Genomic DNA, 24,674 nt, shown 5'->3' with positions numbered 1-24,674 from the left:
CTAACACTGTACTATCATTCCAGCCGAATCAGTTTTATTATTCCTTAATTATTATTTATTTATTTATTTTTGCTTCTTGGGTCACACCTGGCAATGCACAGGGGTTACTCCTGGCTCTGCACTCAGGAATTACTCCTGGCGGTGCTCGGACCATATGGGATGTTGGGAATCGAACCCGGGTTGGCTGGCCGAGTGCAAGGCAAACGCCCTACTGTACTACAGCTCCAGTCCCCCGGTCAGTTTTAAACTTTCAGTTCGTGTTTTGTTAGGTTTTGAGCCACATCTGGCGGTGTTCGGGGTTTACTTCCGGCTCTGTGCTCAAGGATCTCTCCTGGTGGGCTTGGGGGACCATTTGGGGTGCTGGGATTGAACCCTGGTCGGCTGTGCAAGGCAAGCTCCCCATTGTACTACACTCCAGTCCCAGTGAGTTCTTGGTTGAGGGGTGTTTGGGGGTGTGTGGGGAGAGAGCAAAGGCCTATGCGGCAGAGGAAACCCAACTTTATTGTCTATTTTACTACTTGATAAGTCTTCAGATATCTGGGCCCACCGCTAGGACCATCGCCCTGAAAATTATCTCGGTACCTCTTCCATGAAGTCTGTGCTTTCGGGTTCGACGTCTTTCCGCCGCCCGGCTTCTGGGGCAGGGGTCCCTTGGTTTGGCTTCCCCCCGTTTTCCTCAGTGGAGGCCGCCGGTTCTCTCATGCTGTCGTCTCTCCGCCGCGTCTGTCCGAAAGACACCCAGCTTTGACATGCCACTCAGAGATCTCCTTGCGAGAGACCAACAGAGCAACGACACGCACGCAGGCGGGCTTGCACACTCTTTCTCATCTCTTATTTTACATCTTTTGGTTTTCCTGGCTCACCCCTGGCAGTGCTCGAAGGGTTACTCCTGGCTCTGTGCTCAGAAGCCATACTTCGTGGGGGTTGGGGGCGAGGGGGAAATCAGACACAGTTCCAGGGATGGAACTGGGGCTGGGTGGATGCAAGGCTAGTGCCTTCACCTCTGTTTTCAATCTCATCTTTTGTTTTAATTGTTAGTTTTGGAACTCGTAGAAAGTGCAGTTCCGTAGCTGCTGATCTGCTGACTCTCTACGAGAAAGGTCAGCTCGAGGTGAGCCAGAAAAGGGGGTTTCTAAAAAGCCAGGGAAGAGATTGGACGAAGCTTTTGAAAGGGCAGGGTCAGGGCAGAGAGGTAACACAGCAGGCCGGGCACTGGCCTTGTATGTGGCTGACTTGGGTTCAATCCTTGGCACCACAAACAGTTCCCCCAAGCACCCCCAGGCGCAATCCCTGAGTGCAGAGCCAGGAGTAAGACCTGAAGACCTGAGAGGCAGTGGAGGGAATGAGCTGGCGTAAGTAAGAATGTCCCTGCAAGTGACCCTGTGGTAGGTCTGCACCCAGGGCTACTTCCGGCAGATTGGCTTAGGAATCCAACAACAGGGGCTGGAGCGATAGCACAGTGGGTAGGGCATTTGCCTTGCATCCGGCCTATGTGAGTTTGATCCCCAGCATCCCATGTGGTCCCCTGAGCACCGCCAGGACTAATTCCTGAGTTCAGAGCCAGGAGTAACCCTTGTCCATTGCCAGGTGTGACCCAAAAAGCAAAAGGGGGGGGGAAAGAATCCAACAACAGAAGACAATTCCTACCGCAGAGATCACCACACCTACCCATCACGGCACTGTGACTCTAAGATTCAGAAGGCCTGAGGTGCACAGGAGAAAGCTCAAAGGCTGTCTCTACCTGGGCAAGCCGGAAGGGATTCTCCCGCAGGGTGGCTGGACTCTGGGCAGGGGACGGCTCGCTGGCCCCCAGCACGTATAGCCCCTTCTTCCTCTCCCGGAGGCAGGCCTGCTGGTGCCTCCGGATTCTCTCCATCTGCTCTTCCACCGTCATCCGAGGGCGGGTGCTTTCGGCCAAACAGAGCTGTTCCACGGCACTTCTTGGTCTTTCCTTCAAACCAGACAGGAACGTGAACGGATAAATACAGGATAAATACAGACGCACTCTGAGAAGTATGTGTGGTTTTTGGTTTTGGGGCCAAGTCTGGGGCTCGGGGGGGGGGGGATGGGGTTGCTCAGGTCAGGGTTCACTCCTGGCCCTATGCTCAGGGAGCACTCCTAAGGGTATTGGGGATAGAATCCGGGTCGGCCGTATGTACGGCAAGTGCCCCAGCACCAGAGACTAGTAATTTTAACATTTGTTCTTCAACATCAAAATGGAAAAAGAGTACTGCATTGGGTTTTAAGTTAGCACTTAAGTGGAGCAATTTTCATATACTTGTGAATAACGTAACTATATTATTTCCCATGAAAAACCTTAAACTTGTGGGCTGTAGAGATAGAAACAGCGGGTAGGGCACTTGTCTTGTGTGCAGTCGACCTGAGTTTGATCCCTAGCATCCCATAATGTCCTGAGCACAGCCAGGAGTGATCCCTGGTGACAGAGTCAGGAGTAAGCCCTGAGCACTGTCAGGTGTGGCCCCCAAATCAGAGCAAACAAAGCCCAACCAAACAAATAAATTCCAACACTAAAAACCTTAAAACTGGTTTATACACATTCCTCATATTTTTAACAGACGTTGTCACTTCATAGAGACACTTTAAGTGTTTTCTGTTGGCACTGGTATTCCTCATAAAGATCTTTCCTGTAAAACTAAACTTTTTCTTCAGTATTTTATTTATGTAGAAGTCTCTCCTTAGTGCTTAAGGTAGAGCTAGTTATAAAATACTATAAATTCATCGATATCTTTCTGCTTGATCAGTAATACATTTTTTTGGTCCTCCCCCCCGCCCCATTTTTTTAGCATTATGACTTTTTAAATTTGTTTTTTAAAGCCACATCTGGCAGTGTTCAGGACTTACTCCTAGCTCTGTGCTCAGGATGACTCTTGGTGGGTTTGGGGGGAGCATATCAAACGTGGGTTAGCCACATGCAAAGCAAGTGCCTAACCTGCTGTCATCTCTCTCTAGCTCAACTTTCTAATTTAGAAAAATACCTTTAAAAAAATATTTATTATTTTGTCTTTGGGTCACAGCCGGCAACGCACAGGGGTTACTCCTGGCTTTGCACTCAGGAATTACTCCTGGCGGTGCTGAGGGGACCCTATGGGATGCTGGGAATCGAACCCAGGTCGGCCGCGTGCAAGGCAAACGCCCTACCTGCTGGGCTATCGCTCCAGCCCCAGACAAAGCAAGATTATTAAAAGTTTTTCTTAAATCACGAGGGGATTTTTTTTTTTCCAGGAGACGCTACAAACCAGAGAGGCACAGAGGAAAGTCAGAGCAGGGTTCGAGCCCCCCGACCCAGGGCCGCATACCGTTCGTGACTCCATCATCTTCTTCGTTTTCCGCAAGGTCACGTACGAGGCTATTGTGGAGGACTCGGGTGTGGGCGATTTGGTTCTCGGAGGGACAACTCCGACCGGAAAGTGAGAACCTGAAAACGCAAACCAGACCCTGCTCACACTCATCGCTCCTCTCGGAAGCCTCCGTTTCTGTGGCTCTTAGAAGCAGGAGGCAAATCCCTTTTCTGGAAGGAGCCAGGGGAACGCAGTGGCTAATTAGTTACCAACTAATCCTGTCAGTTCCTCGAAGGAGCTGGCGATGAAGCAGCTCAGGATGCCGACAGGCTCGTGTCGGGTGAGAATCAGGAACCCGGGCCTACCTGGGTCAGCCCAGCTTTGATCCCCGACACCCCACAAGGTTCCCTGAGCATGCCACGAGCAATTCCTGAGTGCAGGGCCTGGAGTCCGTCCTGAGCACCGCTGGGTGTGGGCCCCAAACGGAACAAGAGAAATGAAGTTGCAGGGATGGATGGACGGCACCACACTGGGAAGGATGAATGTCATCAATACCTGACGGATTCTACACCCCCACCACGTCCCTCAGTGGAAAGGAGGCCGCGGCTGAGGGCTGCCCACCTGGTCACACTCTGCCTCTGCTGGAGCCCGAGAACGCCTCCTCTGACACCCTCACGGGACCACCATATGGGTTGCCTGCCTGCAAGGCAAGTGTCCCACCCACCTTAACGATCTCTTGGACCTCCCCAAAGTTCTTATTTTCAATGTTTTAAACCGTCTGCCTACTAATGTTTAAAACGCTGGCCTGTTGGTGGCAGAGCCATGGGACAGCGAGGAGGGCGCTTGCCTTGCACACGGCTGGCTGGTCAAAGCTTGACCCTTGGTGCCCTGGTGGTTCCCTGAGCCCCACCAAGTGATCCCCGAGTGCAGAAGCCAGGAGTAAGCCCTGAACACGGCTGGGTGTGGCCCCAAAGTCAACACAAAACCAAGAAAGCTGGCCCGTGACAAATGGCTCTGACCAAAGTTCCTTCTGTGCTGGGAGATGTGGGGAGACCCACTGGGGTATTTATAGTTTTGGGGTCCCACAGTGTGGTGCTTAGGGGAAGACACAGTGAACGGGACTGCAGCTCCTATCTTTCTAGCACCAATGATCTTCTTTTTTCTTTTTTGGATAAAATAAAAATGCACCTAGATCAATCTTATTTATAAATATTAAAACAAAATTGGAAGTAAATCTTTACCAAGTGGCACAGCCAAAGAAAAGGGTGCACTATCTAACTCATGAGGCTTTGTTAAGAACACAAACAGGTGGCTTAAAATACCAGAACATCCACTAAAGGTACCTTAATCTATCAGGATGTCAAAGGGAAATGTTAGAAAAGGCGTCTGCTAAAATTGAAGAATTTTCATGAAAAAAGAAGCAGCTCACTAAAATAAGATTAAAGGGCAATTTCTGCCATGTGGTAAGATGTAGATCTCTAAATGGGGGAAATTTTCAAGCAGTGCCTGGAAGGGCAACATCAGAACCAGGATGCAGTTCCCTCTTACCAGCAGAGCCGGTGTCCAGAGGAGGGCCAGGCCTGCAGCTCGGACAGGAGAAAGGGAAAATATATTCACCCCACAGCTGGATCTCCAGGGGGGAGAGAGAGAAGCAAGGCAACTGAACCACTACCAGGAACTCTTAGGAAATCCAAAAAGGTAATGGCAGTCTTAGCTGGGGCCTTTCTGGTCCATTTAATTTGCAGTCCCTGTGATGGGGGGAAAACACGGGTCCCTTTTCATATGCTGATTTGCTAATTGAATATCCCCTTTGACGGAGTGTCTGCTCAGGGCTGCGTGCCCCAGAGTGTTAGGCCCGGCCCTGGATTCTGTATTCAGCAGTGAGAAGCCGAACAAAGATGTGCCTTTGGGTGACTGCACTGGGCCTCAGGGCTCAACTCCTCTACACTGAGGCCCCATCAACTCCCACACGCCCTCCCCAACCCCCCAATTTCCTCCACCACCTACTGCCTAAGTGAGGCCTCACCAGTGAAGGGAGGAGCAGGTCCCTTCCCCTTCTCTCAGAACAGGACAGGTACCTCGCAACAAGTAGAGAGAAGGTGTGAGTACAAAGGGCCCAGGGCTCTTCATAGTACCGCACAAATCGATGAGCAATGGGAGGACCGTGACAGTGACAGTTTGTTTAATACATTTTCACTTCATTATTTTTTTGTGCTGCTGGCGAAAGAAGTCAGCCTCACTGAGGCAAAGCATGAGCTTTAATATATGTATATATATATATATATATATATATATATAGCTTTTTGGGTCACACCCTGCGATGCTCAGGGGTTACAGATGGCTCATGCACTCAGGAATTGCTCCTGGCAGTGCTTGGGGGACCATATGGGATGCTGGGAATCGAACCTGTGTTGGCCATGTTGGCTGCGTGCAAGGCAAACGCCCTACCCGCTGTGCTATCGCTCCAGCCCAATTAATTTATATTTTTAAAGGCCTGAACTTTACCACTGAGGTAACACCCCTGGCCAAGTTTTGCGTATTTTTCACGAAATGATGTATTATATGTCTTTCTGCAATTTGACGTTTTCATCCAACTTTCTGTTTGTTTTTAGGCCACACCTGGCAATGCTCAGGGGTTACTTCTGGCTCTGCACTCAGGAACTTTCCTGGCAGTGCTCAGAGGAACATAGGGGATGCCCGGGATCAAGCAGGGACCAGCCGCACACAAGGTAAGTGCTTTCCCTGTGGTACTATCACTTTGGCCCCTGTGTTACAGCTTTTAATCCAGTCTGATAATCTTTTCTTTCAAGTGAACCATTTGGTTCAATCGAGGATATAATTACAGATATATTTTGACCTATTTTTTTTTCTTTTTTGGGTCACACCCGGCGAGGCACAGGGGTTACTCCTGGCTCTGCACTCAAGAATTACTCCTGGCGGTGCTCAGGGGACCATATGGGATGCTGGGAATTGAACCCGGGTTGGCCGTGTGCAAGGCAAACGCCCTACCCGCTGTGCTCTCTCTCCAGCCCCTATTTTGACCTATTCTTATCAACTCATCGCATTCCCCAGTCCCTCTCTCTTTCAGCCATACCCAGCAGTGCTCAGGGCTTCCTCCTGGCTCTGGCCTCAGGAATCACTTCTGATGGGCTTGGGGGGGACCATCTGGGATGCCAGGGATGGAAGCCGGGTCAGCCACGTGGGGTCCTATGGCTCCAACTGTGCTCCCTCTCTTTTCTTTTCTCTATTCTTCACTTTTCTCTCCTTCCTTCCCTCCCGTCCTCCCGGTAATGCACAAGGGTTACTTCTGGGATGCTGGGTATCGAACCTGGGTCAGCCACGTGCAAGGCAAATGCCCTATCGCTCCAGCCCCACTTCCCCTTCTTTAAGTAAAACAAATGAAACAAATGATCTTTGCTTCTTTTGGGGGCCACTCCCGGCTGTTGCCTGGTGGGTCACCTGTGGCGCCAGGCTCGGCCACCTGCAGCCCTGACTGGACTACCTCTGGGTGCCTCCGCACATTCTTAATAAGAAGGAAAATGAGAAGGACGAAGACCAGGCCGGTAAGTTCCATCTCCGTGTGTAAGTGGGGGCGAGCGGCGAAGCTTGCGTGGCCACACACAGGCTTTGCGTGTTTCCTCCTGGGCTATGGCCAGCAACGTTGCGCAGGGCGCGGGGAGCCCCTGGCACCTCCCCGTGCCCTCCCAGCGAAGCTGCCTTTGACCATGACCATGCTTAGACACGCGCCAGAACCCAAGGCGTCAGAGAAGGGGACGTGGATCCGTTTACATACAGGGTCAACACGTGAGCTGGATTTATGGCTTCAATGTCTTTAAAAAAAATAAAGGAGGGAGGGGCACAGGAGATAAATATCCCAAACGCTGACCTTTGACGGAGGTTTCCATTTCTGAAACAGGTTCTGACTTTTCTTCTCCATTAGACTCATCAACTTCTGCCACTGTTGTTAACTCTGGCTCACTCTTGTAGAGTCTATAATCTGGACCCTTGAAACAAAGACGTGCGATCGCTGAGATTAAACAGCCACACACTTGCCGGACGTCTCATGCAAGATGCTCAGCCCTAAAGCTGACGTCCCCACATTTTTCTGACCTACCGCCCCGACTTTCTGAAATAAGAGATCACTGTGTCTCGCCTGGGAGATCTATGAGCAAAGACAAGCTGATGCCCAACTGCACCCAGGGCACCCGGTGCCCCTGTCTGGTTCCCTAGGGAAGGAGACACGGGCGGGGGGAAAATGGGTAGAAAACGGAACCTCGCAACCCTCACTCGGCTCTCTTGGGTTCAATGCAATCAACACGTATTTTACAACTTAGAAAAAAAAATAATAGGGGTGATTTCTAAACTAGCGAAACGAAGGTTTTGAAAGTAAAACTAGATGGACGGGGCAGAGAGAGGGCGGCTGGCACTGGCTTCGTATGTGGCCCACCAGTTTCATGCCCTGAACTGCAAACTGTGCCTGGCATGGAGCCCGGAGGAAGTCCTGGGCACCGCTGCTTATGCCCCAAGGACCAAAAAGAAAGAAATGAATACATGAATAAAATCAAGACGAGTCTTCTAGGGATAGATTTGTTTGAAGTTCTTTTTTTTCCTCCAGTATTGTAAGGAACTGAAGTCTGGAACTCACGTGTGCAAGGCACGTGGTTGCTCCCACCTCTGGAGAGATGGTTTCTTCTCTGTGCTCAATGCACTGTACGTTAATTTTCTTTCTTTTTTTTGGGGGGGGGTCACACCCAGAGATGCTCAGGGGTTGCTCCTGGCTCATGCACTCAGGAATTACTCCTGGCAGTGCTTGGGGGACCATATAGGATGCCGGGGATTGAACCTGGGTTGGCTGCGTGCAAGGCAAACACCTACCCACTGTACTGTCACTCCGGCCCCTGTACGTTAATTTTATTCCCAGAGATTCTCTGCCAGTTTCCAAGGGAAATAGCTTGCTGTGGCAATGCCAGAACCTCGAACGCAGACTAACCCACGCCCCAGCCCTCTGATAAATTCCAGCCAATCCTTTTCTTCTCTCTTTGCTTGAATCTAGAGCTAGAATTCTGCACCTAAATTCTGCATCTTAAACGGCATTTTAAAATACGCTCCCTCACACACACACACACAGTTACCACAATTTACTCCCCAAACCAGAATTAGGAAATAGATGACTAAAATTATGAGGCTATTAAAAGAAATGAGAATGGTAAAACCCAAACAGGAAAAAACACAAAGGATACACGTGATCAATAAACCCAAAACAAAGACACAACAACAACAACAAAAAACCCCCAACAATGAAACTGAAACCCAAACCAAACGAAACATTAGATAAATTGGTGACGATACAAAAAGTCTCTGCGGAAAGTGAATGAATTTTCCAACGGAGAGGGGGGCAGGTATGAAGGGTGGTTCCGTGGCTCTCTGGCCACTTACACAGTGAGATCCGTTTCTCGGATATCCTTGCACTTGGTGACTCTTCTTGTCTTCAGGCAGATGCACTGGGCCCCTGCTATAACAGAGCAAGGAGCTGCTATCACTGGGCAGAGGGGGGACAATGGGAGGCTGCTCTGTAAAGTCATAGGACCGAGGAAGTGGAGGACGAGGTGGGACTACTTCCTCTTCCTAAAGATTGTAGAACAGTCACCTTATTTAGACAAGCAGATTGAAGGAAGGATATCTAAATTCTTTGCAATGGCAACTTAAATTCACTTTAATGTCATAAAAGGGATACTGCCAAGTCTCCTCTTAAAAAGCAAAATCAGAGGGTTTTTTTTTTGCTTTCTGCTTTTTGGGTCACACCCAACGATGCTCAGGGGTTACTCCTGGCTCTGCACTCAGGAATCACTCCTGGTGGTGCTTGGGGGACCATATGGGATGCTGGGAATCGAACCCGGGTCGGCCGCGTGTGCAAGGCAAATGCCCTACCCGCTGTGCTATCACTCCAGCCCCAGGTTTTTTTCCCCCCACAAGAGCCAATAATAAGCGGATTTCGAATAAGGATGTATTTAGTTTTTTTTTTCTCTAATGCACAGGTGAGTTTTATACGGAAGCTCAACATTAAACCGGGATGCTCTGTGAAATGTCTTTCATTTTAAAAAGAGAGAAGAACAACAAATCCCACTCCGCTTTCAATTTCTGAAGAGGAAAAAATTTTTTTAAAAAAATTTGCTTTTATACAAAATTTAAGACCGTAGATGCTTTCAATTAGGTTGACAGTATCTCTTTGCAATTGTGATTTCTTTATAGTAAGCAGAATATGCAGCCAACTTATCTACTTAGCACTCTAAAATATAAGAAACAGTAATATCCAAGTTACTTAGAATAGAAAGAGTATGACAGTGTTAAAACTTTAACACAAATAAAAAGCAACGATTCAAAATATTTTGCACTAGGGAAGAAAAAGTCACAGTTGTTAGAAGCACCAGAGAAATTTCAAGATTAAAACAGTGGCTCTTACATATACGTAGAAAGCAGTTTTTTTTTCTTGTTATGAGAATACACAAGTCAATTCTAATTTATGTCTTAATATTCAGGTGAGAATAATTTATAGTTAGAAAAACAATCCAAACTTACCTCCGTTTTGTACTTAACTGTTGAGAAAGGCTTTGGTCCTATCATACCTATCAAAAATATATAAAATGTTGAATATTGAATGCCTGAAACTGTTAGCAATAGCTTGGTAAATCATGATGAGTTAAAAAAAAAAGCAAATAAAATCTTAAGTATTTACAGTATCCTGATACAGCTACAAAAAGGGGGGAGTAATTTCTTTTTGCCCTTGTACTTTTCAAGTTTCTATTCATTCTTTCTGGTGCCAGCTATCAACCGGGGGTCTTAACATAGAAGGCTGAGATTGCTCTGCCCCTCGGCAATTCCCGAGTACTGCACTTACTGTAGCGAAGCCTCCAGTTTCTGATCCCTTCTTTATTAATATGCTTATTGATATTTAATATGTTTGTATTAATATGTCTATTAGTATTTTCAGAATTTGAAGCCAACTGCATTCAAATAGACAAATCAATTGACACAAAGTATGGCTGATCACAAAGGTGACTGGTGGAATCACGATTTAACAGATCGTAATAGATTGTTTTGAGAGTGTGACTTCGTGGTATCTGTCAGCATGGAAAACTTGTGCTGATCTCTCACTTCTTGAAAACCAGTAAGCATGAGTGAGGATAAGAATGTGTGTTTTCAAAAATGTGTAAGTCTGCAACTGTACCTCATGATGTCTCACTATTAAAAATTTTTTTAATAAAAAAATGTGTTTAGTTATATACACAGCGATGTTGTTTATGTTACTTCTAGAATGCATTTTCTCTCTCTCCCTCTACCTCTCTCTCCTCTCTCTCTCTCTCTCACACACACACACACACACACACGTTGATGACAGTTCACCTATAATCACACACACACACACACACGTTGATGACAGTTCACCTATAATCACACACACACATACACACACATACACACACACACACACACACACACACACACACACACACACACACACATACACGTTGATGACAGTTCACCAAGGTGCCACTGATCCATCCTGGGGAAGGCATACTTTCAGTGGGGTGCTGTAACATTAAACACAAAGTAATTCTGTGTGGGGAATGTGTCATGCTGGAGATGGAGCCTCAGATGTCACATGTACAAAGGATGCCTCCACCACTGAGCTACAGGCCCAGCCCCAGAATAGAGCTAATTTTGCTGGGGCACCCCACATGCAACAGGTGCAGTCTACCCACCTACTCCAGATGGAACCCCGGTGTCCAAGAGCTTCCACAAGCAAGGCCCAGGCATGCGGGTACCAGGACCAAGCCTCCAGGCCGCATGGCAGCAGAGGCACCGGGCGCTCGCTCCACAGCCTGGCTGTCATGCCCATGAGCTTCTGCTGGGCGCCATCTTAGCGCACCAACAGAGACTGGTCCTGCGACTCCCAGTTGAATCCCAAAATAGGTTAGAGCCCTACAGAGATGTCTCTGGAACCCAACTACCTACAACCTAGGATCCCACCAGTGTGCGGCCACTTTGCGACATTCAAAACAATCAATGGAAAATAAAATTATCTAGCGTCTGCCCCTGGCAGGCAGGCTTGAATGGTGGTGGGAAAATTTGGGAAAAACATAATGCCCAAAAGTACAGAGTATTGGGGAAATTGTCTGCCATAGAGGCAGGGTGAGGACTGGGATGGGAGGAGAGGGGGGATACTGGGAACATTGGTGTTGGAAAGTGTGTACCGGTAGAAGGATGAGTGTTCGATCATAGTATGGCTGGATCTCAAACATGAAAGCTTTGTAACTGTCCCTCATGGTGATTCAATAAAATAATAGCACTGCGCTGTCCTCCTGTTGTTCACAGATTTGCTTGAGCGGGCACCAGTAACTTCTCACAACAAATTGTGAGACTTGCTGTTACTGTTTTTGGCATATCGAATACATCATGGGGAGCTTGCCAGACTTTTCCATGTGGGCAAGATACTCTCGGTAGCTTGCCAGGCTCTCTGAGAGGGGCGGAGGAATCGAACCCGGGTAGGTCGCATGCAAGGCAAACACCTTACCCGCCGTGCTATTGCTCCAGCCCCAATAAAATAATAATAATAAATGATGATAATCATATAAAATAAAGAAGAGTGTCAATCTGTTAACACACACAGACACAGAAACCTATGAAAACAAAATCAACAGCAACAAAAAAAAGCCCAGTTCCGCGTCTCTTCATGTCAATACACTCCTGAGTCCACGGCCGTGAGTAAGCAAAGCCCGTTCACCTATTTCCGCGATCCCTCGCTGCTGCTTGTGTTTACTGAGGCCTTCCACGACGTCTTCGATTCTCCAGAGCTCCTTCTGGATCTGAGCGCGCTGAATCCCCGCCGACTCGGTCTGCCGGTGGAAAGCCGCAGAGGTTAATACAGGATCGATGTCCCTACGGTTAGCTAGATGTTAGGAAATGAGGATTAGAGTAGAGTTAAGTTTCGAGAAGACCATTATGACCGTCCTGGCTCCCCATCTTGTGATTTTAGCGGACAGGAAGAAAGACAGAGCTGGGAGCAGTAACGGGGAGGGAGATTCTTTCTCAGCTGCGTGTGCCATTCTCGCACATCTCAGCAAGCCTCTTGCTTTACTTACGATCTGGGGAATCCCCAGCGATGCACAGGGATTACTCCTGGTTCATGCACTCAGGAATTACTCCTGGCCGTGCTTGGGGATCATATGGGAGGCTGAGAATCGAACCCGGGTCGGGCCGCATGCAAGGCCAATGCTCTACCTGCTGTGCTATTACTCCAGCCCCGGGGTTTGCCAGTTTGAATCCTGGGCACCACATGTGGTCCCCTAAGCACTGCCAGGAATGATCACTGGGCACAGGCTAGGACCCGCGCACCTTTGGGTCCGGCCCAAAGACCCAAACAAACAAAAATCAGACACTCACACAGCAATAAAATAATAATGATGATGATAATAATAATAATGATATAAAATAAAGAAGAGCGTCAGTTTGTTAACATACACACAAAAACCTACGAAAACAAAAACAACAGCAACAAAGAAGCCCAGTTCCATGTCTCTTCATGTCAATACACTCCTGAGTCCACGGCCGCGAGTGGACTCCACACCCGGTGGATGCTCGGGGGTTACTCCTGGTTCTGTGCTCAGGAATTACTCCTGGTGGTGCTTAGGGGACCATAAAGGATGCCAGGGATCAAACCTGGTCAGCTGCATGTCTTTAATTGTACAGCGTATAATCTAAGAACGGGCTTTTGTTTTTGAAAACATTTTTAGGGGTTAGTTGAAAACAGCAACAAAAATCCCAAACATGAACATTATGTGGTGAAGAGTCCATACCTGGAATTAATATTAAGTAGTTAATATCTGGTGTCTCACACAAAGTTTATTGAGCCCTGGGTTCTAGCTTAGATATTTATCATTTTATTTTTGTTTATTCATTTTGCTTTTTGGTCACACCTGGCAATGCACAGTGGTTAGTTATTCCTGGCTGTGCACTCAGGAATTATTCCTGGTGGTGCTCGGGGGACCCTATGGGATGCTGGGAATCAAACCCAGGTTGGCCAGGTGCAAGACAAATGCCCTACCTGCTGTACTATCTCTCCAGCCCTGATATTTGTGCTGGAGCGATAGCACAGCGGGTAGGGCGTTCGCCTTACAAGCGGCCAACATGGCCGACCCGAGTTCGATTCCTCCGCCCCTCTCGGAGAGCCCGGCAAGCTACCGAGAGTATTCGATATGCCAGACACAGTAACAACAAAGTCTCCAATGGAGACGTTACTGGGCCCGCTCGAGCAAATCGACGATCAACGGGAGGGCCTTTACCTTTACCTTTACCTTTATCCTCGATTGCATTTCTCATTTTATCAGCATAATTTATGTCTAAAAAAATACAAAATTTGTATTTCTTTAAATATTTTGGTTTACAAGTCACACCTGGTTGTGCTCAGGTTGGGCTGACTCTTAGCTCTGTGCTCAGAAACCACTCCCAGAGGGCTTGGGGTACCCTGTGCGGTGCTGGGGACCAAATCTGGGTCAGCTCTGTGCAAGGCAAGCGCCCTGGCAGCTGGACCATCTCTCAGACCCCCAGAATTTGTGAGGCTAAATGAAGACAAGTAAATGAAATTCTCTCTCTCTCTCTGCCTTTTCGGTCACACCCTGCTATGCTCAGAGCTTACTTTTGACTCTGGATTCAGGAATTACTTCTGGCAGTGCTGAGGGACCATATGAGATGCCAGGGACCAAACACCGATTGGCTGCATGCAAGGCCAACGCCCTACCTGCTGTGCTATCGCTCTGGGCCTGTAAATGAACACTCTAGCCCTGGCTGCAACTGAAGCCCATCACACGTCCAGCCACTGTGTGGCTCATGGCGCAGACAGACACCCGCTGGATGCTATAGTCCCTCTGAGACCCTTTGGTCGGCTCTGCTAGCCTGGTCGTTGAGTCCCCGAGGCTTCCAGCTACAGGAGGGGCTGGAAATATTTAAAGCACATAGTGGCACCCATGATCCCCTTCAGCGCTGCAGTATCCATGATCCCCTTCAACACCGCAACTGAGGTACTCGGGTTTCTCTAGGCAGTGCTCTGAGACAGGCATCAGGACTATTTTGCAGGTGAGGAACCCACCACATGGGCCTGAGACAGGTGTGTTTACGTGAACTGGCTTTGTTATGCCAAACCGGGGGGGGGGGGGGGGGGCTGCTGCTTTCTACTCTACCGTCAAGATAACAGGCAAAGGAAGAGTTGGATTAAAAAAAAAAGCATTAATTTAATATAGCATGGATTAGAATAAACTTTAAAATAGAGATAAAATGTCCATTATTTGATAAGGCCCTAATCCATGTAATTCAAACCTGCATACCAAGTGAAACGGGAGAGACCAGACAAGATCCCGGGCTCCCACCGGGTGCCCACCCCGACGACCTTCGCCCACAAGGAGCCTTGGGTCCATTTGAGCTGGCGTGTTTAATGGGGGTGGGTTGGGGCCTTGGGGCGCCCGTGCCTCTGTACCTGGACTTCACCGAGACGGTCGAGCTGCTCCTGCATCTGGTTCCGGGTCACGGTCACGTCGTACTCCAACTTATCGTACTCTCGCCAAGCTCGCTCCAGCTCCTACAGTCAAAAGAACCTGCATCACTTTTTTTCAAATTTATTTTTCATTATTAAAAACAATTTTTTTTGCTTTAATCACCTTTAATGGAAAAAAATGGGCATTTAGGTTTTGAACCACTGAAATCATCAGCATCTCTCTAGATGTTTAGAAGATCACACACTTTATTTTATTTTTTGTGAAAAAAAAAAAAAAGATGATTTTGAACTCCTTTTTAGCACTTAGCACTGGTTGCTTCTCCACCCTGATTCAAATTTCTCCAGAAGGGAAAACACAAAACATGTTGCTTTCGTCCTCAACAGCCGGATCTGACTTTTTTTTTTTTTTTGGCTTTTTGGGTCATACCGGCGATGCACAGGGGTTACTCCTGGCTCTTGCACTCAGGAATTACCCCTGTTGGTGCTCGGGGGATCATATGGGATGCTGGGAATCGAACCCAGGTTGGCCACGTGCAAGGCAAATGCCCTACCTGCTGTGCTATCACTCCAGCCCCAGCCGGATCGGACTTGACTTAGAATAAATTTATAGTACTGGAACAAAGCTAATTCAGCTAATAAACAAGTAAATGGACCTTACTCATCGTTCTGATGATAGATAAGACCCACCTACGCCCTTCCCTTCTGGGGGAGAAAGAAGACCGCCTAACCTCTCAAATCACAGAGACTGTAATATTCTATATTCTTCCCTTCTACTTGTCACCGGCTGCATCCAGAATGAGTCCGCAGCAGCTCACCGACCCACCTCCTACCCTCTATTTCAGGGGTGCAAGTGATCGCTGAGGTGCCTTCTCCAGGCTGGCGGTACACCTGAGAAATTTCGGAGTGCCAAGATGCCACGCACTGAGGAACTACAGGTGGGGAACGTATCTGCTCACTATTGTTTCTCTCTCTCTCTCTCTCTCTCTCTTTTTTTTTTTTTTGGTATGAGGTGGGTACACTCGCTGTGCTCAGAGTGACTCCAGGCTCCGCGTTCTCGGGTCACAACTGGTGAGGTATCGGAGGCCATATGCGGTGCCAGGGATCACATCTGGGTTGACCGTGTGCACAGCAGATGCCCTGCCTGCTCTGCTACAGTGCGGGTCCCATCGGTTTTATCCCAGTACCTCTAGGGAAAAGACAACACATTGCCATCATTTCTTCTTTTTTTTTTAATTTGTTTTTTGGGTCACACCCACCAATGCTCAGGGGTTACTCCGAGCTCTGTGCTCAGAATTACTCCTGGTGGTGTTCCAGGGACCAAAGGGGAAGCTGGGGATCGAATCAGGGTCGGCTGCATGCAAGGCAAAATGCTCTACCCACTGTACTATTATTGCTCTGGCCCCATCCATCATTTGTTTGGTACTCACTTCCCTTTATTTTTTTTTAGATAATAAATTTCAGTCTTATTATTTATTTTAAAAATTTCTTTTTTCATAAAGTTGTTCACAATAATTAAGTTCAAGATTTCAACACCAATCCCACCCCCATTACACCTTCCCACCACCATTAGTTTGAATTTTCCCACCACCACTCAAGCCTGCTCCTAGGCAGACGACAGATAATTTATTTTGTATTGCTTGTTATGAATGGCATGAAATGTCGCATGGCCGAGAAACTTTTCTTTCTTTTTGGGTCACATCTGGCGATGCACAGGGGTTACTCCTGGCTCTGCACTCAGGAATTACTCCTGGTGATGCTCAGGGGACCATATGGGATGCTGGGAATCGAAGCCGGGTGTGGATGGTATGAGCAAAGTGTGAGACAGTGAAACTTCTTGAACCCGTCACACGCTTTGCTCATACCATCCACACCATCCATGGGATTATTTTAAAGCAACTCATCACACTCAGCTCCTGGGAGAGAACAAGGCAGAGTCTCCTACCCTATGCCTGACTGTCTCCACCAGGGCCCAACAGCTGAAGACCACCGAGGCCCAGCCAAGGCTATGCTGAGACCACTCTCCACACACTTGGATGAGCCTCACGCATAAAAGAACTGACAGAGGAACCCAGGTGTGTGGGACCCGGGGCTGAGATCTCCAAGCCTGCACAGTTTGGGACTGGACCTGCCAGTAACTAGACAGTTACACCCACCAACTGCCGTGTAACTCCAACAACGGCCAGGATCCAGAGATCATCACACTCAGCTCCTGGGAGAGAACAAGACAGAGTCTCCTACCCTATGCCTGACTGTCTCCACCAGGGCCCAACAGCTGAAGACCACCGAGGCCCAGCCAAGGTCATGCTGGGAGCACTCTCCACACACTTGGATGAGCCTCACGCATAAAAGAACTGACAGAGGAACCCAGGTGTGTGGGACCCGGGGCTGAGATCTCCAAGCCTGCACAGTTTGGGACTGGACCTGCCAGTAGCTAGACAGTTACACCCACCAACTGCCGTGTAACTCCAACAACGGCCAGGATCCAGAGATCATCACACTCAGCTCCTGGGAGAGAACAAGGCAGAGTCTCCCACCCTATGCCTGACTGTCTCCACCGCACGACATCTTATCATCTCATTCCTAATTTGGTCAAACTGGCAGGCTACCAAATATAACATGCCCACACGGCAGAGTCTGGCAAACTCCCCGTGGCGTATCCAATATGCCATATACCAGTAACAATGATGGGTCTCATTCTCCTAACCCTGAAAAAGCCTTGAATATGGCACTTTAAAAAAAAAAAATCTCAGGGCTAGGACGAAGAAGACGTTACTGGCACCTGCTCGAGGCAATCGACGAACAACAGGGTGGTCGTGATCGTGATCGTGAACTCATTAGCACCGTTCTACAGCAGACCCGAGAGCCAAGAAACTTGACTGGCCGAGGCTGTGGGTGTGCTGGCCCCGGGCCCTCCTCAGCTGGAGGCTTGTGCCCTGGAGGGCCCCTTACTGCCCCTTCCCCGAGGCAAAGCCGGTCCAAAATGATCTGGTTTCTTTTTTTTTTTTTTTAAATTATTTTCCTTTTTGGGTCACATTTTTTGGCCTTGCACTTAGGATTTACTCCTGGCAGTGCTTGGGGGAACCATCTGGGATGCTGGGAATCGAACCCGGGTCGGCTGTGTGCAAGGCAAACGCCCTACCTGCTGTGCTATGGCTCCACCCCCATGGGTGATCCAGTTTCTTTGTGTATCAGGAAGATTCATCCCGGAGGGGGAGAGAGCCGCACGCGTAGGGGCCCATAGACTGAGCATCCCGGGAGAGGGGCCAGGCCACTGGCCAGCACCCTTAGACCCCTGCATCGAACCCTAGACTCGAGTTGGGAGGAACCTTCTGAGCACTGTTTGGGGAACACTCCCCCAACCCTCCCTCAGATACACGTAGACCTAACTTTTCAGGGCTACGCTTATAAGGCCCCAATCTGAACTTCCTGGCGCTGTAACACTGGGCCACAGTTTAAGCCTTCACCCCATTTTAGGTGTCCATCTACTGTGCAGGAGGCTGAAGCGATGGAAGCCAATGAAGGGGGCATTGGCTAGAGAGACAGCACAGCAGGGCAGGTGCTTGGCCCACTGGTGCTCGACCCCCGGCAGCCCGCTGGGTCCTCTCAGCACCACCAAGAGTGATCCCTGAGCATAGCCTGTATTGCCCCCAAACTGACCAAACAGCAACAAAGAACAAGGCTGTTACACCCCATCCCTCCCCCTGGCTTTTTGGGTGGCACTTGGCAATGCTCAGGGGTTCTCCTGGCTCTGCACTCAGGAATCACTCCTGGCGGTGCTCAGGGGACCCTAGGGGATGCCGGGGATCGAACCCGGGCCGGCCGTGTGCAAGGCAAACGCCCTCCCTGCTGTGCTATTGCTCCAGCCCAACAAGGCTGGTTCTCACCATTTTAAAGATACTCATTTTTTTCCCCCCTCTGGTGTCAGAGGTTGGGTCACTCCTGGCGGTGTTCTGGGGCTACTCCCCGCTCTGTGGGGGTGGGGGGGTGCTGTTATGGGACCTCGCAGTGTCGGCAACTGAACCTGGGCTCGCGCATGCCCAACACGCTCTGGCCCCTTCAGTTTTCTTCAGCCATAAGGATACTCCATTGTGAGACCTGTTGTTACTGTGTTTGGCATATTGAATACTCTCGGTAGCTTGCCAGGCTCTCCGAGAGGGGCGGAGGAATCGAACCCGGCTCGGCCGGGCTGGCTGCACACAAGGCAAACGCCTTACCGCTGTGCTATCGCTCCAGCCGCACGTCACAGTATGCTTAAGAAATTCATAGGAGATTATGGAAATAACACGATTTCAAAAATGGAATGCATTTAAAATGTCAGGCAAAAACTAAGTTTTTATTTAATCTTTAAAAACACCATGTTAGTGTCCTTTAAAAATAGTCTCTGTTCGGCTGGGGGTGGAATGAGCTGAGAGCGGTGAAGCGTTCTTGGCATGAAGCAGTCCCCGATTCAACCCCGACACGGCACGGTCCCCATCAGGGGAGTGGGGGAGAGAGGAGCCCCCCCGCCCTGACCACCAGCTCCAACACCAAACCAGGACGGGCCCGAGCACTGCTGGGTGTGGCCCCCACGCCCCGCAGGCAGATGCTCGTGGTCAGCGTGTCCCCGGGGCCCTTGGACTCAAAGGCCACTCACGGTACAGAGACGATGGCCTGTGGGCCTTGAGCTCAACGCCCACTGGACAGTGGTCAGGAGGGGTGGCAGCTTTTGCAGGAGAGTTCTGAGGGCTGCTCAAACAGCTGTTTGTTTGTTTGTTTACTGATTTACTTATTCTCTGGTGTTGGACCATACCCAGTGGTGCTTCTCAGGACTTACTCCTGGCTCTGTGCTCAGGGGACCATCTGGGTGGGTTGTGGGCCAGGCAAGCGCCTCCCCACTGTCCTATCACTGGCTGGGCAGCGGGTCTTACCACGCAGGGACGTGGCCGAATCTGGGTGTCAAGGTGGGTGCCGGGACCCACAGCAGTCAGTGTACGCATTCTTTTTTTCTTTTTTTGTGAGGTTACACCCGGCAATACACAGGGGTTCCTGGCTCTGCACTCAGGAATTACTCCTGGAGGTGCTCGGGGGACCATATGGGAGGCTGGGAATCGAACCCGGGTTGGCCGCGTGCAAGGCAAACGCCCTATCTGCTGTGCTATCGCTCCAGCCCCAGTGTATGAATTCTAAGTAGACGTTCAGATTTGCTGATTCCATAGTGGCATGGCTAAGTGCTGCCGGGGTCTGCTAATGCTTTTTTTTTTTTTATTACTCAAAAATATCACTTAAACTAGATGACACAGAAGCTAAGAAGGAACCATGCTGATGCGGCCTTAAAATCATTCCAAGGTGCCTTTTAATTCAAATAGCTCCATGCCTTCAATACTCCTTTCCCATCATTTGTCTTGCCCTGAAAATCCACATATTTCCTCAATGTAACCAATTTAAACATACTCAAGATTTTTTTTTTTTGCCACTTATACATTACAATAATTAAAAATGCTTTGCTTCTTAGGAAATAACCATTTCACAAAGAAAAGTCTGACTAACTAGAAACGTAAAAAAAAATTCTTTTCCTTTTGGCTTTTTGATCACACCCAGCGATGCTCAGAGGTTACACCTGACTCTGCAGTCAGGAATTACTCCTGATGGTGCTCAGGGGACCAAACGGGATGCTGGGGATTGAACCGTGTTGGCCACATGCAAGGCAAATGCCCTCCCTGCTGTACTAATCTAACTCTCTGGCCCCGAAGCATTCTTTATTTTGCTGTTATTTATTCTGCTGTAGTAAAGAACAATTCCAGAATCGGTCCAATGAAAGAGAAACGCAAGTAAAATATAACATTTCAAGGACATTTAGAATAAATCAAGTTTCATGAACACTAACTGGCTGGAAAAAAAAACAAAAACAAAAACGCCAAAAACCACTTACTGCAGTGGCCCGAGAAAGTTCTCGACATGTGCTAAGCAGTCCGTTTTGCAAGTCGTCCCTCTGCAGGACCACGGTCTGGATGGCTGACGGGTTGTCTGCATTCATTTCTATCTCCTGGCTGGCTGAGAGCAAGGCTTGCTCAAGCGTGTACTATGGCAGTGGGGGGAAAAATTACCGTTAATGTTCTGCATCATTGAATTAATTATTTCACACTTTAGTCATCAGTGTCTCGGTAATAATCGTATCAAGTCAGTTCGGAGAATAAACATGATGGTCCTACTTTCTCCTTGTGGAGTTGCTGAAGCTTCTCTTCCAGAGCACGGACCACTTTATCCTGTTCGCACAACCGGCTCAGCTTGGCCTACGTGAGCGAGAGGAAGACAGACAGCTTTGGTGAGCCACTTGAAGGTCGCCTGCGAAGGGACAGGTCAAAGAAGAAAGCGCAGCCACACAGGACGTACGGGCTAGGAGACAGGTCGATGGGGTGGGCACCTACGAAGCTCAGGGGACTCTCGTGTCTGTCCCCCGGCACTGCTGTGACGTCAAAGGACCATGGGGGGGGGGGGCGCCTCCTCCAGCACAGAGTAAGGCGTGGCCCCCAGAACGAATGGGCGAGGCCCTTGAGCAAACAGAACAGCAAAGCCCCATGGTAATGCAACACCGAGTTAGGTCAACCTTTCTCTGATTCTCCCTCTTTATTTTCAGCAGTGAAACCCAAGCACAAAAATCTGTAAATCTACAACTGTACCTCATGGTGTTTCACTAACAAAAATTGTCACTGTCCTCCCATTGTTCATCGATTTGCTCGAGTGGGCCCAGTAACGTCTCCATCATGAGACTTGTTGTTACTGTGTTTGGCATATCGAATACGTCACGGGCAGCTTGCCAGGTCTGCGGTGTGGGCGAGATACTCTCGGTAGCTTGCTGGGCTCTCCGAGAGGGGCGGAGGAATCGAACTCGGGTTGGCCATGTTGGCTGCATGTAAGGCAAATGCCCTACCTGCTGTGCTATCGCTCCAGCCCAACAAAAATTAAAAAAAAAAAAAAAGTAAATGATGGAGAATGGGCCCTGGTGGAGGGATGGGTACTTGATCATTGTATAACTGAAACCCAAGCACAAAAAATTGTAAGTCTACAACTGTACCTCATGGTGTTTCACTAATAAAAATTAAAAAAAAAAAAGACAGCACAGATGAAGTCAAGTGCATTTTAAGCATATTATTTAACCTACATTACTAAAAAAAAAAAAAATTTTTTTTTTGCCATACTTGGTGGTGCTTAGAGCTTACCCCTAGCAGGGCTCGGGGAACCCTCTGGGATATTGGAGACTCACCCCAAATCAGCTGTGTGCGAGGCAATTGCCCTATCACTGTACTATCACTGCATCAAACATATTCCTAGGAAGCAATCAGTGTCACATGCTGGAGTGATAGTGTGGTGTGTTGGGGGAGGGCCTTTGCCTTGCACATGTCTGGCCCGGGTTCGATTCCCAGCACCTCACAAGGCCCATACGGTCCCCGGAGCTTTCCGAGGAGTGATCCCTGAGCTCTCGAGCCAGGAATACTGCTGGGTGTGACACCCCCCCCCCCCAAACAAAACCAAATTGTTAAAATTTTTTCAGAGTTTTGCCCCTATAATCTCCTAGATAAAGCCACAAGTAGCCACTTATGCCAATGATGGGATTTGGGGGCTCTTTTTAACATGCTGCTCTTGGGCTGGGGGCACGTGTGCAGGCTGGTGTGTATACCTGGTCCCAGGAAGCTGTGGCCCACCTGGTACCGCCCAGTTCCAAGCACCCGCATCTGTTAAGCTGGCAGGGCGGTGCCAGCGAGGTCAAGGGCACCTGGCAGAACCTCCCCTCAGAGACACACGCACAGGCTCAAGAGTTAGGAGAAAAGCGTGTGTCTGCCAGGGCTGGAGTGACCTCCCCAAAAAAGAAAAAAAGGTGCTTATGTTCTCAGAAAACATAAACAGAAGATAACTTCCCAATGCAATAATACAAATTTAAATATGGCTAATGAATAAAAATCACTTTCAAGAGTGAGAAAGTTTTCAATTCCTGGTTCCGCCTTGGATCCTTCCTTTGACTTTAGAACTGATTCATCATTGGTTTACAATGCTGTAAATTTCGGGGGGCCGAGTTTCACAGCTGAGGACACAAGACTCACCCTACACCCCACAGCCAAGGCTGCCCGCCAACGCACGATCAAAAAACATACAAAACCAAAAGACCCCCAAATCCCTCGACCTATTTCTCCTACTCAATCCTCTATTTTCCATTTTGAAAACACAAAAGGGTACTCAAAATGTAATCCTCGAATACTACTAGTATAAACTAAGGTGCCTGAAAAAAAAAAAAAGCTCTGACAAAATATAAATAAGTCCCAAATTTTACCGCAAGTGACAAGAAAGAAATGTGAGATTTTGCTTCCTCTGCCATGTATCTATTAAAAGAATTGCCTAATTTGCTGGAAAACGAACCTTACGCAGCACCAAATGAAGTCTGTTGAAATGAAGATGAACAACTCAGTAGGATAAAACCAAGGGAAAATAAAAAAAATATGTAAAAATAAGAAAGAATGCATAGCAAGTACACTATGAAATATATGAAAGGGGAATTTAATTCTTTGTTTTTTTGGCTACACCCAGTGGTGCACAGGGCTTACTGCCAGCTCTGCACTCAGGGATCACTCCTGGCAGTGCTTGGGGGTCATATAGGATGCCGGGGATTGAACCTGGGTCGACAACATGCAAGGCAAACACCCCCCCATCCCCCATACTGTCTTCTCACCACTCAATTTAGCTTTTAAAAGGACATTAAAAAGACACATTAATGGAACTTAGTCTAAAGTCAATAACTTTCTCTAGAAAATAAAGACAATTTTACTTTGTCTCTGCTGCACCGTAATTTTTTTCTTTAAGTGACTCCTTTTTTTTTTTAATGCGAAGGGTCAAGGATTAAACCCTGGGCCTCATTTATTGTTCAGCCAAATCCCTGGCCCCTAAGTGACTCTTAAATCTGCTAGTTATGGGGGAAGAAAGAGAGGAGATTGGGAGCGATAAGACTTAATTGATCCTAAGTACAAAAGAAGTTTCTGTTAAACTCCTGTGAATACTTGGGCAAAGCAGACACAGAGAATTGACAATTCACCCTGTATTAATACTTACATCAATATCTATTTCCTCGGGTCTGTATTTGTACAGTGTGCCTCTACATTCATCTTGCGACAGCTACAAAGAAAAATGTCACAGAGCAACTTTAAGAGAACATTAACATACCTTTATTTAGCCTATAACTGAGAGTTCAGATTTACACAACAACGACAAACATGGATTTTTTTTTTAATGACTATAATACTCTGAGGAGTTTAATTCGAACACAGAACAAAAGCAGAAAAATATTGAACAGGGATACATTATGCAAGATACATTAAAAACCATGCTAACTTAAGCTTGTGAAACAAAATATTAAGCCGGTCCAATAAAATTATACAGCAGCCTTGCATTTTTCATTTGTAAGACACACATTGCTTCAATGAAAAAAAAAAATCGACAGATACAACCATCGTCCGTGTACTCAAATATTTGAAACCAGGCATACCTCAACAATCAGAACTGCTCGAGATGGCATTCACATACTCATACAGCTGTGTACGTTAAACTCCAATGCCAACACATCTCAGTACAATTTTATTAACAAAGCCTGTAACATGTTGTATACATATATGTAGTATATAAACACACATACACAATATAGACTTATCTTGTTCTTCTGTCTTAAGAACTAAAAGATAATGAAGGAAAAGTATGGGTTTAATTGAGGTTTAATCATCAATTTTGTGAGGACTGCACAAAAGTGAACGCTGATTATAGAAACGGCCTCATCAAAACGGTAGCGTGTCTGTACTCTCACAGCGTTTACT

General features: G+C 48.0%; 1 protein-coding gene across 4 annotated transcripts in view; it reads right to left on the bottom strand.

The window, feature by feature from the left end:
* Positions 1-24,674, bottom strand: part of PLEKHA5 (pleckstrin homology domain containing A5) — a 216,606-nt gene that overhangs the window by 6,318 nt on the left and 185,614 nt on the right. The window contains exons 17-28 of one of the 4 annotated variants that reach the window (XM_056134570.1): positions 24,500-24,535; positions 23,920-23,982; positions 21,033-21,113; positions 20,753-20,902; positions 14,827-14,928; positions 12,082-12,193; positions 9,876-9,922; positions 8,736-8,924; positions 7,186-7,303; positions 3,318-3,436; positions 1,742-1,951; positions 583-723 (exon numbers count right to left, since the gene is read on the bottom strand). In XM_056134570.1, coding sequence (XP_055990545.1) covers positions 583-723; positions 1,742-1,951; positions 3,318-3,436; positions 7,186-7,303; positions 8,736-8,924; positions 9,876-9,922; positions 12,082-12,193; positions 14,827-14,928; positions 20,753-20,902; positions 21,033-21,113; positions 23,920-23,982; positions 24,500-24,535 — 1,368 coding nt within the window. Of the gene's footprint in view, positions 1-582; positions 724-1,741; positions 1,952-3,317; positions 3,437-7,185; positions 7,304-8,735; positions 8,947-9,875; positions 9,923-12,081; positions 12,194-14,826; positions 14,929-20,752; positions 20,903-21,032; positions 21,114-23,919; positions 23,983-24,499; positions 24,536-24,674 lie in introns of those variants that run through there. The other 3 variants (XR_008795226.1, XM_056134569.1, XR_008795227.1) reach the window with 3 other exon arrangements.

The sequence above is a fragment of the Sorex fumeus genome, unplaced genomic scaffold, assembly GCF_029834395.1.
Source record: "Sorex fumeus unplaced genomic scaffold, SorFum_2.1 ptg000100l, whole genome shotgun sequence".
NCBI lineage: Eukaryota > Metazoa > Chordata > Mammalia > Eulipotyphla > Soricidae > Sorex > Sorex fumeus.
Note: the sequence above shows the minus strand (reverse complement) of the source record. Positions and strands in the feature narration are given on the sequence as shown.